The sequence below is a fragment of the Eurytemora carolleeae genome, unplaced genomic scaffold, assembly GCF_000591075.1.
Source record: "Eurytemora carolleeae unplaced genomic scaffold, Eaff_2.0 scaffold20, whole genome shotgun sequence".
In the NCBI taxonomy this organism is placed as follows: domain Eukaryota; kingdom Metazoa; phylum Arthropoda; class Copepoda; order Calanoida; family Temoridae; genus Eurytemora; species Eurytemora carolleeae.
Window position 1 is genome coordinate 622,059 of NW_019396765.1, and position 19,455 is coordinate 641,513.

General features: G+C 30.8%; 2 protein-coding genes and 1 long non-coding RNA gene across 5 annotated transcripts in view; 1 reads left to right on the top strand and 2 right to left on the bottom strand.

Annotated features, from left to right (window-relative positions):
• The window catches only part of LOC111708370 (glutamyl aminopeptidase), a 41,441-nt gene extending 37,823 nt beyond the window's left edge, over positions 1 to 3,618 (top strand). For 2 of the 3 annotated variants that reach the window (XM_023481712.1, XM_023481713.1), the window contains 3 exons: positions 259 to 352; positions 2,133 to 2,207; positions 3,226 to 3,411. In XM_023481712.1, coding sequence (XP_023337480.1) covers positions 259 to 352; positions 2,133 to 2,207; positions 3,226 to 3,312 — 256 coding nt within the window. In that variant the 3' untranslated portion in view covers positions 3,313 to 3,411. Of the gene's footprint in view, positions 1 to 258; positions 353 to 2,132; positions 2,208 to 3,225; positions 3,412 to 3,572 lie in introns of those variants that run through there. The other variant, XR_002766651.1, reaches the window with a different exon arrangement.
• Positions 3,619 to 4,414: 796 nt separating this feature from the next.
• LOC111708405 (uncharacterized) lies at positions 4,415 to 5,030 on the bottom strand. The gene is made up of 2 exons (XR_002766657.1): positions 4,900 to 5,030; positions 4,415 to 4,522 (listed from the first exon to the last, which is right to left on the bottom strand). It is a non-coding gene; the product is annotated as an uncharacterized LOC111708405 (long non-coding RNA).
• Positions 5,031 to 5,863: 833 nt separating this feature from the next.
• The window catches only part of LOC111708368 (glutamyl aminopeptidase), a 41,825-nt gene continuing 28,233 nt past the window's right edge, over positions 5,864 to 19,455 (bottom strand). The window contains exons 18-29 of the mRNA XM_023481710.1: positions 19,218 to 19,334; positions 18,342 to 18,455; positions 17,519 to 17,617; positions 14,257 to 14,359; positions 12,781 to 12,865; positions 11,935 to 11,964; positions 11,457 to 11,558; positions 10,471 to 10,594; positions 8,776 to 8,841; positions 7,535 to 7,651; positions 6,584 to 6,681; positions 5,864 to 5,915 (exon numbers count right to left, since the gene is read on the bottom strand). Of these exons, the coding sequence (XP_023337478.1) occupies positions 5,864 to 5,915; positions 6,584 to 6,681; positions 7,535 to 7,651; positions 8,776 to 8,841; positions 10,471 to 10,594; positions 11,457 to 11,558; positions 11,935 to 11,964; positions 12,781 to 12,865; positions 14,257 to 14,359; positions 17,519 to 17,617; positions 18,342 to 18,455; positions 19,218 to 19,334 (1,107 nt within the window). The remainder of the gene's footprint in view (positions 5,916 to 6,583; positions 6,682 to 7,534; positions 7,652 to 8,775; positions 8,842 to 10,470; positions 10,595 to 11,456; positions 11,559 to 11,934; positions 11,965 to 12,780; positions 12,866 to 14,256; positions 14,360 to 17,518; positions 17,618 to 18,341; positions 18,456 to 19,217; positions 19,335 to 19,455) is intronic.

Below are 19,455 nucleotides of genomic sequence, written 5' to 3' on the forward strand. Positions count from 1 at the left end.
GCATCAATTTTTTAGACTATTTTGATATAACAAAAGCTATAGTTTGAAATTTCAAGGTCTACAACATTGGCTTGCAAAGATATAGGAATTAAAAAATCCGAGTTTGTGATAAAAACTCAATTCCTTTAAAAAAATAATGCATGTTTCATTACTGTATATAGTATCTAGTAATGTTCTAAATTAGAGGAAATTTTTGTGTGGAAAATAATAAAAATAATTTGGTCGAATTTAATTCATTAGTTTTCATTTTCTGATTAGGTACAACAAGATGTTTGGTGATGGTATGACGAACATGGGAAATATTGGTGCTGGAATCATCTCAACCTTTTCATCTAGCTTCGACCTAGAACAGGTTTTATATTTCATCTAGCTTCGACCTTGAACAGGTTTTATTTTTCATGTAGCTTCGACTTAGAACAGGTTTTTATATTTCATCTAGCTTCGACCTAGAACAGGTTTTATATTTCATCTAGCTTCGACCTAGAACAGGTTTTATATTTCATCTAGCTTCGACTTAGAACAGGTTTTATATTTACTCTAGCTTCGACCTAGAACAGGTTTTTATATTTCATCTAGTTTCGATCTAGAACAGGTTTTATATTTCATCTAGCTTCGATCTAGAACAGGTTTTATATTTCATCTAGCTTCGATCTAGAATAAATCAAAACAAAACTTTTAAAAGAATTGAATTAGTACTTCTCTGAAGAAAGCAAGATAAGTACTTTTTGAATCCTCTTCAGAAAAGAAATTAAAGAAAGTCTGGTTAAAAAAAAAACTAGTGGATATAATAGCATTCTTCAGAATCCATAGAAAAACATTCTGTGAATTTATTTTTTCATTGAATTTACTTTAATTTCTTTTTCTGAAGAGTAGCTAAAAGTTGATTCCTCAGAGTAATGGACTTACCTAATAATCATTCAATTCTCTTAACCTAGATATTTTGCAATCTAATTTCGGTTTTTTATTCCACTAATATTACGAATTCTAAAGCACGATGCTGCTATATTGTTATCAATTTTACCACAAGGAGTATGAAACAGACGCGGACCGCCCTACCATATTATTATACATGCTTAGCACGGTACTCCATTTGTACAAGAAATATTCAGAATAGGTTATTGTATACGCGGTAATTGTACATCAGACAAATATGTCTTATTCAAATGGAGTACCATCTGCAAAGCATGTATAATCATATGGTAGGGCAGGACGCGTCCGTTGTATCTCATGCAATTCTATTTCATACTCCTTGGATTAACCCCATTTATTTTCTATAACTTTTTGAGGATTTTTTATCCTTAAATATTGCATTGAGTAAAAACGTACTAAAAAGTGAAAAAAAATATCAAGCGTAAAAATTACATATATTATTTTGATTTCATAAATCATTTTAAAAAGTTGGTTGCGCAATTCATAAATGTAACCTTAGCAGGCACAAAAATATAGTACGACAAAAGATTACGTTTTTCTATTTTTGAAAATTATTTTTTTCTCGACCAAAGTAATTTGCAGATTTATGCACGAAAGATAAATAAAAAGTTAACAAGGTTTAGTTTAGAAACCCAACAATATCTTCCTCAATATTCATGAGCATTTATATGATACTGTTGTGAATGTGCCAAGCTGGCTGGCACACTATGATTAATAGGTCTCAAGCTCTCCAGTAAAAATCGATGAGAATTTTGCCGATTGCTTCTTAAGAACCAAATTCTTAAACCAACAATTGGTTTAAAGTGCTAAAATGTACATGTAAAGGGCTATAGAAAAGCATAAAAGAGTAAGGGAAGTAAATCAAAGCCCAAGGCGTTGCGACACTTTTAAGTCGACCCTGTCTTAAAAATTCATGAGACTTGTTATAAGCAGATTGAATCTATGTGCCGGCAGTGCCCGATATACAACGATACCCTTGATACCCTTGTGGAAGATATTGTCATTGTTCGAGATTTAAAAGTGTCTATCTCGGATAATTACAATATGTGTTCCTGCAGTAGAAATGCGGAAATCACTTTTGTAGAGATCACAACATTAAAAATAAAACTTTTAAGGGCTCGTTCTAAATTGGGCATTATAAACTTTGCATGGAGGGTCACTTGAAAATATAATTACAGTCCCTAATATTTTCATTCTGGCAGGTTGAAGATTTTTTCGAAAAACATGAGACTGGGGGAGGCAAGCGAGCCATAGATCAAGCTGTTGAAAAGATCAAGGTAAAATATTTGTAGATCAAGCTGTTGAAAAGATCAAGGTAAAGTATTTGTAGATCAAGCTGTTGAAAAGATCAAGGTAAAGTATTTGTAGATCAAGCTGTTGAAAAGATCAAGGTAAAGTATTTGTAGATCAAGCTGTTGAAAAGATCAAGGTAAAATATTTGTAGATCAAGCTGTTGAAAAGATCAAGTTAAAGTATTTGTAGATCAAGCTGTTGAAAAGATCAAGGTAAAGTATTTGTAGATCAAGCTGTTGAAAAGATCAAGGTAAAGTATTTGTAGATCAAATTTTTGAAAAGATCAAGGTAATATATTTGTAGATCAAGCTGTTGAAAAGATCAAGGTAAAATATTTGTAAATCAATTTACATATAAGCTGTAAATTTACAAATGACAAAGGAACATTACACTTGTTTCAAATTAAGACTTTAATGCTTTATTCATTTTTTTTTCTGAAATTCTGTCAAAATTTTTAATGAAATGAGCACCATGTTTTTATCGCAAATCTTCTCTTTAAACTAACTACACCAGAAAGCTTATGCGTGGTTGAAATCAGCAGTTCAGAGCACAGTAGTTCAATTAACAAAACATATGCCTTTAATGGAGAGAAATGTCGTCTTCTAAATGAAATTCGTGATAGTGTTATAAGTTAAAAACATCTTCTATTATGTTGTGGATTAAAATATTTATAATTAAAGTTACAAATTCAATAATTTTATACAGAAAATGAGATGAGATAAAGCTTATTGATAAAATACATGTAACTGTGTTTTATAACTAGTAAAACCTTCTCAAAAATGCAAAATGTAATTGCTCTATTAATTTATATCCGCTTTTTAACCCAACGAAAAGAAAATCGTTGCTAAAAAAATGAATGCTCAATTGTGAACATTGTTACTTTTGTCGAATCCAAAAATGTACAAATTCTTTAGAAAATATAATTTGTTACTTACGGTTTTTCCAAACGACAAACTTGTATTATTCATTTTTTTTAAATCATGATTTATGTTTTTTTTCTAGGTTAATATAAGATTTGTCGAACTGTCGGCTGAAAGTGTGGTGGGTGAAGTAAATATAATTGTTAACAGAAGAAAAAACTTGGCCTAGGAGATTAAAGTTAAATTTGATAAAAAATCTATTTATTTACATGTTAATACTGGAGTATTACTGATTTTATCTACTGTGGGACTCATTTAACTATAAAAAGGAAGACGACTTTTAAACTCAAATAACGATTTTAAATCACAAAAAGAACCATTTCACTTTCCTGTTACTGGTAAATTTATTTGCTTTATGACAACATCTAACAAACATAATTTTCTTAAATTTCCTATTCCATAGTTTTATGAGTCTCACTGTATTGACAGGATATATATATAACGCACTAAATGTAGAATAAAGACTACAATATAATATCTAATGTATCATTTGCTACGTTATACAATTATTATGATTGGATAAATAAATAATATTACCAGTAGCTATTTGACTTTTCTTTTTAAACGGTGGCCTTTTATTTATAGGTTTATTTTTAAGATTGTCATCAATTATCATGAACTGCAGATAGATAGATAGATAGATAGTTCCCTTCTCTATACAGGGTTAACCAAAAATGATGAGACTTCTGAGAAGATTATACGGAGTTTAAACTGCCTATTCCAGAGAACTGAAAATGTGGTTTATTACTGCCTGAATTAAAAGGCAATAAGAAAGACTTCATTGATGGCAGAATACTTATTTTAACCTTGACAACGTAGAAAAAGTTTAAGGTTGATTATCTTTTCAAACTTTGATGGTAACCCGGTACTCAGTCGATGAATTATAAAAATATACCATTTCCTTTCTCCTGTTATCGTACTTGCGCACCTCATCCCCCTTAATACCGGACTTTTTTCCGCGCTGAACCCAACCCCGTGCATGAAAAAAAATCCTTTAAATTACTATTCATTAAAAGTCACAAACTTTCACGATGAATGTGTCAAAAATGAGAGTGCTAGGACAACAAAACTACTGAGTGGGGCGCCAAACGCCCCCCCCCCGCCTGTTCAGGGTTAACATGAGCCGCTCTATGCACTCATTGGTAGTAAGCTTTATCATTCTTTATCTTCCTTTATGCAACGAATGTTACGTAAGATGACTTATTTTCTGCGACTTTTTAAAACTTACAACATAAGCTGATCAGAAAATATACAATTAATTCAAATTATGATTTAAACAATAAAATTATTTTTATTTATTTTACATATTGTTGATCCACATTCACGTTAATCCAATCAATGATACTAGACTGGGAGGCCTCAACAAACCGTATATTCAACTAGAAACAGATAAACAGATCAGCTAGAAACAGAAAACCCGTATATTCAACTAGAAACAGATAAACATATAAACCGTATGTTCAACTAGAAACAGATAAACATATAAACCGTATATTCAACTAGAAACAGATAAACATATAAACCGTGTGTTCAACTAGAAACAGATAAACATATAAACCGTATATTCAACAAGAAACAGATAAACATATAAACCGTATATTCAACTAGAAACAGATAAACATATAACTATAATCATAACATATAATCAGTGAGTCATATGTGGTTATTATCTATCTTTTGTAAAAGACGACATTTTCCGTACATTGGAGCGCATCGAGGGTAACCAACCTTATTATACATCCTTGATTAAGATTACCTTGATTTGTTCTATTGATTGATTGAGGGCTAATCCGCCGGATCCAATATCATGTGTTCTAAAGAACTCAACGACCTAGAAAGGATTAAAGGAACTCTTGTTTTAATTTCAAGTGATTCTCCGATTCACAATGGTACACTTAAAAAATTTATTTAATTTCTGACAATTTTTCTCCGTTGTTACTGGAGCAAAAATCCACATCTCACTTTTACACATTAATCAAAACTAAAAATCTCCAACTTTTCAGAGAGAAATCGTAGTACAGACAAAGCTTACAAGGATAATGTTGTAAATCGGACATGCCAGTTTTTTAGAGAGTCACTTGAGCATAAGTTTATGCAGTCCTTTCTCGGCGAATTTTAAGAAGTACGTTTTTGGATTAAATAAACCACTTAAAATTGTGTCTGAGGTTCAGATTAATCAATACTTTGACTCGAAATGAATAAAAAGAAAGGTTTTTATTTCGTTTTCTCTAAAAATATCTTCCGTTAAAATGTAAACTCCTCTCAAATTATAAAATTTGAATTAACTATAAAACATTTTTATGGTTGAATCGAGTTCCCTGGTCAAGGACTTCACAAGCTATGATCGGACATACAAATAAGCAAACATACAATGTACGAGAACATCTTTCAATGAATAAGCTGGATTTTTTGTATTCAGAAAGCTTTGATGTTGAGTGCTTTTTATCTTAAAAATAAAAAATTTCCTTTCAGCACTCATTGCATGTGTTTTAGTACTTAATTCTGTAGAAAACCATCAAATTTCCCTAAATTTAGAATTCCTCACAAATATGGTAAATATATGAGTTGAGTTAAAGTAAAGAACTATTCTTTTTTATCATTTCTAGGAAACCATCAGAAAACTTAAGTTTCGAAAGTTTAGAACTTTTTCTTTAATGTTGAAAATAAATTCTAATTATAAATAAATTTACAGAAAAATATCCAAAAAGTATGAAAACAGTTTAATGAAATTGAAATCTAAACATAGAGTTATTGTAGTGTAACTCAGAGTATCTAAACACTGAGTTACTATAGCAAAACTCAGAGTATTTAATATAGATGAGAGTGCTATGAAAATATGTTCATAGTTCATTTGAAAACTCTAAACCACTTATTTATACTTTCAAGTTTTATATGTAAGTAATAATTGGCTAAATTCTTATCAATTATTGCGTAAGATCTTGTTATTAGAGATGGGAATAGTTTTTGTGAACGAATAAAATTTTGCGTCATTCTTCAAAAACGAAAAAAACTATTTCAAACTTTTCGAACGATTTTGACCATTCATAATTAGATTTCTAAATCTTTTTTTAGATCGAACTTGACGTTTTTTTACGAAGCAAACGATTTTATTAAATAAACGCTTTTACTGAATAAACGATTTTACTGAACGATTGTTCAGTGAGAAAACTAAGTAAACAGATGAAAAATGAACGATAATTTTCAGAAAGAACAAAATAAATGTTTTAACGATTGAAATAATCGGAGGAAATGTGTTGTGATCATGAATGATGAAGAAACAAAATGAAAAAAGTGCTAACATGCCCATCTATACGTAATGTCGATTAACTGAACCAGCACCAGCTAAACCTAAAGCTAAAATATTCAAAAAAATTTCCATGTTTATCATTTTTTATAGATATTAATCTTAATTTTACAAATTTAAATTTTGACGAAGATACCTGTTCCAAAACCTTCTAAGATGTCTCCAGGCTAAGAGAGTTCCAGATGGGTTTTTAGCAACATCCCCCAGTACCCGCCAAATGTCTGAAGTTGCAATCTATATAAAACAAATTTCATTATTTGTTTCTGATAATATTTGTTATCATTCATTTGTTGCATAATGAATGTTTTCTTGTTTTTGTTAAATCTGTAGAACAGTTTGGTAGTTTATTATAATCAAAAAAGTTAACTGCAGAAACTGCAGAGGAAAGTACAAAAAGAAGGAATACAGCAAGCCCTTACTGCACAGTTCTACAAGGGTGAATATTTTCTAAAAAATCATTTTTCTTCCACCCCTTCATTTTCATTTTCGTTTTCATTATCATTTTTATTTTCATTTTTAATACTTATTTTCATTTTTATTTTCATTTTTAATACTTATTTTCATTTTTATTTTCATTTTCCTTTTCAAAAATCCACCACTAGTTTATATTTAAAATAATGTAAACAATAAATTCCCATGACAACCTCTGAATTAGGAAGTTTTCAAATATTTTCTACTTGTCTTGTACCTTTATTTGTCGGAAATTCTTTATTTTCGATGATAATAATGATAATAATGATGATAATAATGATGATAATAATATTATTTGTGTATAAGATGTTTGCTTAACAAGACATTAGAATATTATTTAGAAAAATCGTTCCTTCAATAAAATCGCTCTTTTTTAAAAACGATTGTTTTTTTCTTAAAGTTTATTCGAAAAAATTGTTCGTTTATGAGGGAAGAGATAGTTTTTTCAAAATTTGTTCAAAAATTCCGTCGTTTAGTAAAAAGGCGATTGTTTATTCAAAATATCATTCGCGAAAAATTTCGTTTTCTAAAAAAACTATTCCCATCGCTACGACTGAAATTACACTGATTGTCCCTTTAAGTTAAATACATCGATAAGATTATTGACTGTCATAACCTGTTGTGAGGTCTCCAGTGAAATATCTAGTAGTCTCTGTAGTATGAAAGTATCCCTAGTACATGCCAGGGATTTTCTAAAAGTGTACTTCTCGTCTGCTTGATTTGTTGTACAGTACTGTACAGGGATTAGATGTAATTTTAGATCTACTAATATACTTTTTTAAAATAGATAAGTTTGGATACAATCGTCGTTGCATGATATATGCAACAACGATGTTCGATTTAAATTTTGATTTATTTGATTTATTAAGTAGCATGGATACACATAAACATGGAGACAAAGAGAAACTGTCGGTGTATATAAATATATAATCTAATCCCTGATACACGAGACACCCTGTATATAAATATATAATCTAATCCCTGATACACGAGACACCCTGTTTGTAAATATATAATCTAATCCCTGATGCACGAGACACCCTGTATATAAATATATAATCTAATCCCTGATACACGAGACACCCTGTTTGTAAATATATAATCTAATCCCTGATACACGAGACACCCTGTATATAAATATATAATCTAATCCCTGATCTGTATATAAATATATAATCTAATCCCTGATACACGAGACACCCTGTTTGTAAATATATAATCTAATCCCTGATACACGAGACACCCTGTATATAAATATATAATCTAATCCCTGATGCACGAGACACCCCGTATATAAATATATAATCTAATCCCTGATATATGAGACACCATGTATATAAATATACAATCTAATCCTTGATGCACGAGACACTCTGTATATGAAAATATAATCTAATCCCTGACGCATGGTACACCCTGTATATAAATATATAATCTAATCCCTAATGCACGAGACACCCTGTATATAAATATACAATCTAATCCCTGATGCACGAGACACCCTGTATATAAATATAGAATCTAATCCCTGATACACGAGACACCCTGTATATAAATATATAATCTAATCCCTGATACACGAGATACCCTGTATATAAATATATAATCTAATCCCTGATAATAAATATACAATCTAATCCCTGATACACGAGACACCCTGTATATAAATATATGATCTAATCCCTGATACACGAGACACCCTGTATATAAATATATAATCTAATCCCTGATGCACGAGACACCCTGTATATAAATATATAGTCTAATCCCTGATGCACGAGACACCCTGTTTATGAATATATTATCTAATCCCTTATACACGAGACGTACCCTGTATATAAATATATAATCTAATCCCTGATGGAACACCCATCTCCACTCCTCCTTCCCTCCCTCTCTAATACCAGTACAGAATACAAGTGCCTAAAATTTAATAAAAAATAATTTAAAAAATAATAATCGTTTTGTTTTCGACAGGCTCAGTAAAGGGCTCAGTAACATAAGATCTAATTTCAAAAGAAATAATTGCAACATCTATAAAAGGAAAAATTACAAACAGTTTGTTCATTTAAACACATAGACTATTTTTGGTACATTTAAACTATTTTTTATGTGCATTTGAACTACTATCCACAGACCTCGGCCCCCCAAGTCTGTCCTAGCCGCAGCGCTCGGCCCTACAGTTAGTGTCTTAACCTATCCTAACCCTAAAATAAATATATACATTTACACTATTTAAATGTTTTATTTCAGGGTTAGGTTGGGTTAAGCCAGTTTCGGGGCCAAGCGCTGTGGCTAGGGCGCGAACGCTGCGGCTAGGGCGCCAAGCGCTGCGGCTAGGAATTCAAAAGTACTTAAAATAGTTCAACTGAACCACAATTCAATTATTTTCTTGTTTAGTTGGGCTATTTTTGTGTTTAAATACAATGGATATATAAGCTAAAGAACATTTTATATATTTTGTAATATGCCTTTCTATCGATTGTGTAATTATATCTTTGTTTAACTTACATCTTTTGTACTTTATATCTTTTGTTACTGAGCCTGTCCACAGGTTCATGAGAGATTCAGAAAATACACATTAATAACCAGAAAACTCTGGAAGACGACTTTTAAACTCAAGTTTATATAGTCTTATAATCATGAAACTGAACCATTTCACTTATAGGAGATTTAATAAGCTACTAGTAAACCATTTGCTTTGTAACAATTTTTGCTTCAACATCGTCTTTCCTACCACAGTATTCTGTCCATCAAGAAGTTTCCTTGGTTGACATAAAGATAAAAATAAAGATAAATCAAGTTTATTGCTAAAATACATGTATCTGTGTACAGAACGAGTTTACAATTACAAATTAATGATTATATTTACAGTACAAGTATAAAGCAATTAGGTGGAAAATAGCTCTTGGCTGACATTTCAAGTAAATAGATTTAAGGAGAACTGTTAGAGATCAGGGTGCGATTTTATCTTATGCAAAATAGATTTAAGAGGTGTAGAATAAAGTCATATTGTACAAAAATTTCGACCTCAGAGCAAAAAACTTTTAAATGCGCGGAATCAAAGTAGGAAGATTTTATTATTGGTTAATTTTAACCGATATGTCACTGGTTGAACCTTTACAGAGATTTAAGATTTTCGAAATTAAACCTAAAAAACATTTAAAACAGGTGTATTAGATATATAAGGTATATATGATCCTGGTTAATAAGCTTGTCATTCGATAAAAAAGTTGGTCAACCGATACAATAAAGTAAATAATTATAATAAAAGCAAGATAATCGGGAAGGTAAGTGTCAGTGCTGACTAGAGATGTAAAATGGTAAATGTATCGTGGTAGGCTATTATATCAATACAATAAATACAAAATATGTCTGATCCCTGATTTTATTTAAATTTTGATTGAAAGCAAGCTTTTTTCGAATTTCAAATTTACAAGTAATGAAAGAGAAATTTTTTTAAGTATGTGTATATATGCTGTTTAACAGTTTGATATAAATAAGAATTGATTTCATTGTATTGATATAATCGCCTACCACCGTATGATTAACCTGATATTCTGAATCTATGCTAGTATTTGTCTCCATTGCGTTAATAAACATATCTTTAGCTCTATCCACAGCATCCTCTAATCCAACAGCAACAGCTGTTGTTAGGATTTTAGATCTCAACATCCTTAATAGTTAATAAACATATCTTTAGCTCTATCAACAACATCCTCTAATCCAACAGCAACAGCTGTTGCTAGGATTTTAGATCTCAACATCCTTAATAGTTAATAAACATATCTTTAGCTCTATCCACAGCATCCTCTAGTCCAACAGCAACAGCTGTTGTTAGGATTTTAGATCTCAACATCCTTAATATTTAATCAAGAAACCATTTAAAGGTATTGAGGTCTTTATATAAAGTGACATGTCATATCATCAACGGTACCCAATGAGAAGCATTTCTAATCAAGAATGGCTAATCCAATCTCTTCAAAAATTGACTAGTTAAAATTATGGTTTCACTGCAATTGCGCTTTTTTTTGGTGCAGAAGTTAAGAAAACGACAATATTTTCAGATTTTTGATGATAGAAGTTTAATGAGTACCTTTTCAATTTTGACAGGGTGTCCCAAAAACATGGGACTTTGCAGTGACGACTGACGATGTTTATTAATTTTCAAGACATGCGACAAACCAACATATTAAAAAAACGAGCTCTACAGTTAAAACCTTCTATTCACAAACTTTATTGAGGAACCAGATAATGTTACGACAAACTAATTAAATCAAAAATAAGATAAAATTAAGACAAATACCAAGGAAAAAATGCAGTCTTTCATTACTGCAAACTTTATATTAATCAAATTAGTCAAGATTTTGAATTGTATTAAATTGAATCTAGCATGTCTCATGTCTGCCAATTTTTAGATGCAATTAAAAGTAAAGTAAAAAGTAAAAAGTAAAGGGCATAAAGTTAAAATAATTTCACGGAATTAAAGAAATCTGTTTAAAAACGTTTTCATAATATATTTCCAACTCCCAACGAACCTTTCTCCGTGATCTCCTGTATCCGCCCAGCCCAGATCATCATATATATTCTCAATAAGATAAGTAATAAACTTCTCTATTGCTGGTCCCCCCATTCCACTACTGCAAATAAATGTTATTATTAAAAAATAGTGTGGGAACCTAGCTTTGCCTGAAAGCTACATTTTTAGACTATAGCTAAGAATATTCTTGTTGTACTGCTAGACAATTTTAAGGCCAATCGGTCCAGGGGTACAATTGGATTATGATAAAAAAGAAAGAAAAAAATGATTACTACTTCTGTGCATGTCTGTTGGTTTTGTTTGTTTGTTTGTATGTCTGAGCTATACCTCATGAACCCCGATTTAAGCCTCAAATTTTGATTGGAGAATTCGTTAGTACCATAGAAATATTCTTAGCTTGGTTTAAGAATTGCAAATATCTCCAGAATGTTGGAAAAAATTACAGTGCTTCAAAATGTTTTTTTTTATTGATTTACCTTAACAATCTTTTCCAGGTATTTAGCTGACTGCAATAATAATATATTAATATTTTACCTTGATTTCTACTATATAGTTGCTACACCTAATTGATTGTTAGAGTCCAAGATATATCTGTTTAACTATATAGTAGCTACACCTATATGATTGCTACAGTCCAAGATATATCTGTTTAACTATATAGTAGCTACACCTACTTGATTGCTACAGTTCAAGATATATCTGTTTAACTTTATTGTAGCTACACCTAATTGATTGTTACAGTCCCAGATATATCTGTTTAACTATATAGTAGTTACACCTACTTGATTGCTACAGTCCAAGATATATCTGTTTAACTATATAGTAACTACACCTACTTGATTGCTACAGTCCAAGATATATCTGTTTAAATATATAGTAACTACACGTACTTGATTGCTACAGTCCAAGATATATCTGTTTAAATATATAGTAACTACACGTACTTGATTGCTACAGTCCAAGAGGTATCTGTTTAACTATATAGTAGCTACACTTACTTGATTGCTACAGTCAAAGATATATCTGTTTAACTATATAGTAGCTACACCTACTTGATTGCTACAGTTCAATATATATCTGTTTAACTATATAGTAGCTACACCTAATTGATTGTTACAGTCCAAGATATATCTGTTTAACTATATAGTAGCTACACCTACTTGATTGCTAAAGTCCAAGATATATCTGTCTGACTATAAAGTAGCTACACCTACTTGATTGCTACAGTCCAAGAGGTATCTGTTTAACTATATAGTAGCTACACCTACTTGATTGCTACAGTCCAAGATATATCTGTTTAACTATATAGTAGCTACACCTACTTGATTGCTACAGTCCAAGGTGAAATATCTTTCTCCTGTACTAGATAGGTGCATAATGATAAGGGAACCGATGCAGGCAGAAGACCTGAAAGAAATTGTCAAAATTATTATCACTTTGATTTATTTTTGAGAGAATGGGGGCGTAATGTAAGCTTCTAAACTTCTAAACTTCTAAACTTCCAAACTTCCAAACTTCTAAACTTCTAAACTTCTAAACTTCTAAACTTCTAAACTTCTAAACTTCTAAGCTTCTAAACTTCTAAACTTCTAAACTTCTAAACTTCTATACTTCTAAACTTCTAAACTTCTAAACTTCTAAACTTCTAAACTTCCAAACTTCTAAACTTCTAAACTTCTAAACTTCTAAGCTTCTAAACTTCTAAACTTCTAAACTTCTAAACTTCTATACTTCTAAACTTCTAAACTTCTAAACTTCTAAACTTCTAAACTTCTAAACTTCCAAACTTCTAAACTTCTAAACTTCTAAACTTCTATACATCTAAACTTTCAAACTTCTAAACTTCTAAACTTCTAAACTTCTAAACTTCTAAACTTCTAAATTTCTAAACTTCTAAACTTCTAAACTTCTAAACTAAAAAGAATAATACAAAATATTTCATGGCCGTCCTATCATAGTAAAATTGATTTAGATGAAATAAAATATATTTGAGTAAAACTATTCACCACCATTGTGTTTCATGGAACACCAAGTATATAACATGAGATTTTAGTACCATTGAATACTTTCAAACAAGAGAAAATAATTGTAGAATTTTAATTTTTGATCTTTTGAATAGGAATTATATTAATGAAAAAAATGAAATCCTGCAACTTTATGTTTAATTTTTTTTAACTAACTTAAATTCAACATACAGTTAAACCCAAAATAAGCGGTACATCGAAAGAATTCATCAAATGTCTTAATCTTCACTTTCTGATAATGGAAGCTTTTTAAAACTGTTCCCACATATTCATGGCTATTTATTTATTTTCGCAAATACTGAGATTTACGTAAAATAGCATTGAAAAACTGTCAAGACGACTTTTGGTAAATTCTTTTATTGTATCGCTCATTTAGGGTTAAACCGTAGTAAAATCTAAATTAAAAAAACGAATTGTAACAAATTATTTCGGCATGAAAAAACTCAAAAGTCTCAAAATATTAATGTTAGAACTCATGCTTATGATATGTCTTAAGTATTTTAAGGCCGCCGAATTTATCTAAAGCCAACTTAATTTCTTTAAAACTTTATTTTGCATCATTTTTTACTTGTCTGAAATATGTAGTTTAACCCAGAACTTGGGAAAACTTAAAAGAAATTATAAAATGTCGTCTTGACAATTTTTAAACCGATTTTATACTATTGATTATAAATGACAATGAAATGTACGGGAACAGTTTTAAAGAGCTTAAAAACTTTATTCAATAAAAAATAAATATCTGCAGCATTCTATTATCATCAGGTTTAGCTATACCTGCCATGAAGAGTGTAAAAGCATCATCAATTAGCTGAGCTCTCTCAACACCAGTAAAAACTGTGTAGTTTACTTTAAGCTGTTTAATCAGTCCTGTCCATATCTAAAAATATTCTGTTCTGTATATTATAGCACACTGCTATAAAGTTTCACTATTTCCCCGGATTTTCTCAAGAAAATTATAATGTTTCTAGAAAAAGGTTTTCAATTTAAATAAAAATGAAATTTTTATTTTTATATCTAGAAATAACGATTCCCACATTTCATAAAATTATTTATTTATTTTCCGCAGCGTGTTATATCAAATTTTGGATTTAGATTTTCAATCTCGAAGGCGAGATGCCTGCCCAGATTAAAGCTTCTTGATTAAAAGTTTACGATCTAAAAACTTTATAGCACTTTGAACCAAAATTATAGGGCAATACATATTTGTTAAATTCACAAGGTTCAGCATTATTGTTAAAGGGATTGTAAAGGAAAAATGAAAGGGGGTATAGGCTGAGCTTATCACTTTAGCTCTTGATCAAGACCAATGAAAGTTATATCTGATGTTCCTGTCTCGAGAAATTGATATAAAACTGTGTCAAATTTATACGAAAATTAATATGTATACAATTTTGTATAAAAGTAGTGGGTTTAAATAGATCAAATTCAGCAAATAAGCAACCAATCTAAAAACGATGTTATCCCAGAGAAAGCTAATTGTAACTTAGGTTTACTCCAATTCTAATTTTATATTTGTTATTTTTATTTTTAATAGATTTAATTCATAATATTATTTATACGTCCGTATTACTTGACCAGAAATTCCACCAATGGCAGTGCAGTAAAGTGGTGACATGATACAGGCGGAGACATGTGACCAGTATAATGCTCTGCCATTGGTGATAGTTCTGGTCACGTGATTTAAGTTTAAGATTTTTTTAAATTTTACATATATGAACTTTCGTATAATTTTAAAACAGTTTTATATCAATTTCTCAAGACAAGAACATCAGATAAAACTTTCATGGGTCACGATCAAGAACTAAAGTGATTAACTTCCAGCCTATATCCCCTTTCATTTTTCCTTTACAGTCCCTTTAAAGTCGATCAGCCTTTTCCCAGTGGTTGACTTTGATAGAGTAAAAAATTAATGGAATAAAAGAATAATTATTGTAAACCATGCAAGGAATCAGATCCTTGCAAAATATACATTTATATATGAATATGTTTTTTGTCTGGAACACATCCACAGCAGCCGTAGTACATTTGAATTTCCGAGCCTCGGTCAATCTTTCCAGTACAAGTTTGTACTGTATCGTTGGACATTGGGTGAATAACGGATACACTCAATAGGACTAGCGGGTGCAACTAGGTTGACGCGGTCAGACTTTAGGTTGAATTTACGTTTACTAAAGGGTTAGGGGTGCGTGCATCCAAATCCAGCCCGAAGTTAGCTGTTCGATTAGTCTGAAAAACTGTTCGCAGGTTCGCAGGGCAGGGTCAACCCAGCCAGGCAGAGTAGGAACGAGATAACGCAGCTCCACTTGCCGCGGTGGAATCTATCCGCCATTTTGAAACCCCTAAGAGGGATTAGTACTGACGACGAGATCATAGAAGATGGTTTTACATAAATACTCCTGCCGATCAAGGCGGGAACGTCTCTGAAGAGTTCTATTTCTAAATTATTCGTTAACCAATCATCAATATTTCTTATTATGTTGTATAAATAAAGTGTGTATACTTAATATCGTGTCATTATTCGATTCTCAGGCTATATAGTTTATATACTTTTAGTTCATTATAAAATTAAAATATAAAATACATTTTGATTCTTTGAAGTACCTATTCTGACAAAAAGCAGTGTGCTAGAACAAAAGTAATATATTTAATGAACTCTTATTAATCTGTCGCATACTTCCTTTGAGTAGAGAAAACTTATTTTTCTCTTGAATGATATTTAATCAAGCTTAATTGGTTAAGATACAACGAAATAGAAACTTGAATGTTAGAAAACTAACATTTTGTGTAACCTTTATACTGAATAGTATAGTTAGCACTATAGAATTCTTTTCAATATTCATTTAATTATACTTCTATTGAATATATACAGCATACAAAAAAAAATCATAGGAATAAATTATAGAGTGCTATAAAAATCTTTCCACGACACACTACTAGAATTATTTACGCTTTTTAACAGGAGTTATACAAAACTTAATAATATCTTGATTTAAGTACGTGATTTTACTAAGAGATAATATATATGATTATAAATATAAATTATAAATATAAGATATAATTCTATATGTATTATGTATGTATACCCTTTATACATGTTTTAAATAAATCAATATGTAAATTTATAATGATGACTGAAAAGTCTTAAAATATGACGATTTAAAGGTGAAATTAAGTATTCTTCTCCCTGTCACCCTGTCGATGAAAATAATTTAATTATCTTAAGTTTGCGAAATTTGGGAGCTGATTTTTGTGGATTTAGCACGTTGATATTTAAGGGAATTGATTTTTTCTCTCAATAAAAGTTGACTTATATAAGATCATTAATGAAATTCACAAAATACATACACTCTCCCTAACTCCAAGCAGTGTAGACTTACTACACTGATTCAAAAACAACAATAAATTTTTCTTTTTTCTTTTATCTTTAGAAAAAGAGCTATCTTCACTGACAATCTACTATCAATCTAATATGTTTGTTTTTAATCTTCCTGACAGAAACAATCTCAAGAACTGACCGAAATATATTTTCAATAAATGTGGAACTAACATCTACTTTTTTTACTCTACAGAGGTTTGGTCCATCACCATCATCGAATTTTAAAGTGACAATCTATTCATCTTAACATAACCTAGCCTAAATTAGTATATTCACAGCCCGCAGTATGCTCTTTTTCAGAGGAAGCCCTTCTACGAAAGAATAGAGCCAGTTTTTCCGGCTGTCATTGTACACATTATACCTAATAAACCTGTGCATGTAGGGTAGTTACCAACCCCATCTATGTTTATCCATTGTAACTTCTCATCTAATATACCCGTGTAGGGTAATTAACTCTGTAGAAACCAACCCCATCTATGTTTATCCATTGTAACTTCTTATCTAATATACCTGTGTAGGGTAATTAACTCTGTAGAAAGCCAACCCCATCTATGTTTATCCAAAGTAACTTCTCATCTAATATACCTGTGTACGGTAATTTACTCTGTAGAAAGCCAACCCCATCTATGTTTATCCAAAGTAAATTCTCATCTAATATACCTGTGTTGGGTAATTAACTCTGTAGAAACCAACCCCATCTATGTTTCCCTTTATCCATTGTATCTTCTCATCTAAGGTTACCACTTTGCTCGTATCATTCTACAAAAATAGGATTTAATGGAGAAAGTTATAAATTGCAAATGGAACCTAACGAATGTTTCAAATTTGGAAAAAGAATCGAATTTCTTTTAAAATATTGAAATTCTCCAGTTTTATAGAACAAGTTAGATTTACTTCAAATCTACCCACGCAACCGAGCCGTGTAATCAATACATAAGTTTTATTTTATGTCTTATTTTTTCATAACAATTATAATTATAATATAATTATAATCTTTCTGCATTAGACATAAGAAAAAAGGAATCAAAGAAGTTTGTAGTAAGAATTCAATTCCACTGGAGACCAACAGAGGGATTTCGTTTTCGGTGGAGGGGTTTGAAATATCGCTATTTACAATTTTAGACTTTACACAGAATGATTTAGACATCCACCCGTGACCCAGGAGGTTTATGATTCCACTGGACGGATTCAGATTTACTTCCAGAGGGTTCATAATTCTACCGGAGGGATTCCAATTTCCTTTCGGGGGGTTTAAAATTCCACTGGAGTGATTCAATTCAGATATCCTGCCTGGGGGTTTAACATTCCACTGGAGTGATTCAATTCAGATATCCTGCCTGGGGGTTTGACATTCCACTGAAGTGATTCAAATATCTATCCAGGGGTTTAACATTCCACTGGAGGGATTCGATTCAGATATATTTTCTGGGGGTTTAAAATTCCACTGGAGGGATTTAGATATCCTTCCTGTCTGCAATGGTACCTTATTTTGAAGAAGAACATTGTATGTGGTTCCTGCACTAGTCTTAAAGCTTATTGGAACTACCCATTTATAATCAAACGGACTCTTCGGGGACAGAGGATCAACTCCTTTCAGCTGAAATTTAATAGTTATCACTAAACCAAATTTTATAAAGGGACTGATAGCGTAATTGCAGGTGACCCGTCCTACAAACTTAGCAATGCCCTTGTAACCTTTTATCTAATAAAAAAAAAATTTCTTTGTCTCCTAAAGTGTTAATTTCTTTTAACACGATCTCTCTTGTTTCTTATAAGCAAGTAATGCACAAGTAACTTTTGAAGTGAAAACTAAAATGATAATAAACAAATTAAAGAAACAAAAACGTGGATATCTAATTCATACTTGATCAACCACAGATTATAAGGATATCATTGTAAATCAGGCGAACGCCTTTTTTACATGGAGGGTCAATTGAAATAACTCTTAAAGTCCCTTGCATGTCTTCTTTTTCGAAACTATTTATCTCTCTTTTCATGACATTTTTTCAATAAACTATTCACTAAACATATGCAACTTAGACAAATTTTATATTTAGGTTGTTTCCCTGTATATCATTAGGATAAGTTAATAAATTGTTGTTATTTAAATGCTATCCCATTATTTAAAACACTTTGTCCTAACTTCAGAACACTGATATGCCTATTTCAGTTAAGTAAGTTATCGCTAATTTTAAAACTATCGCAATGATCATATGATGAAAAAAGCTTGCCAGATATCCCGAATCAAGGAGGGGAGGGTTCTGTTTCATATTTCAATAGATTCTAAAGCAGAGTTTAGCCAGTTAAAAATAAAATAGCATTTAAAAAAAATCCAACTCATATTAATTAATTATTTAACCTGTGCTGACATGAGAAACCTCGACTGTGATATATTCCAGACAAAAAAGGAATCATCCACAATAGTGAAAGTTATCAAAGGGTAACCCATCTGTAGGGTCCAGGTGTTCATCATACCCTTCATTAGTATCATCATTATCATCACATCATTATCATCATTATCATCATTATCATCATTATCATCATTATCATCATTATCATCATTATCATCATTATCATCATTATCATCATTATCATCA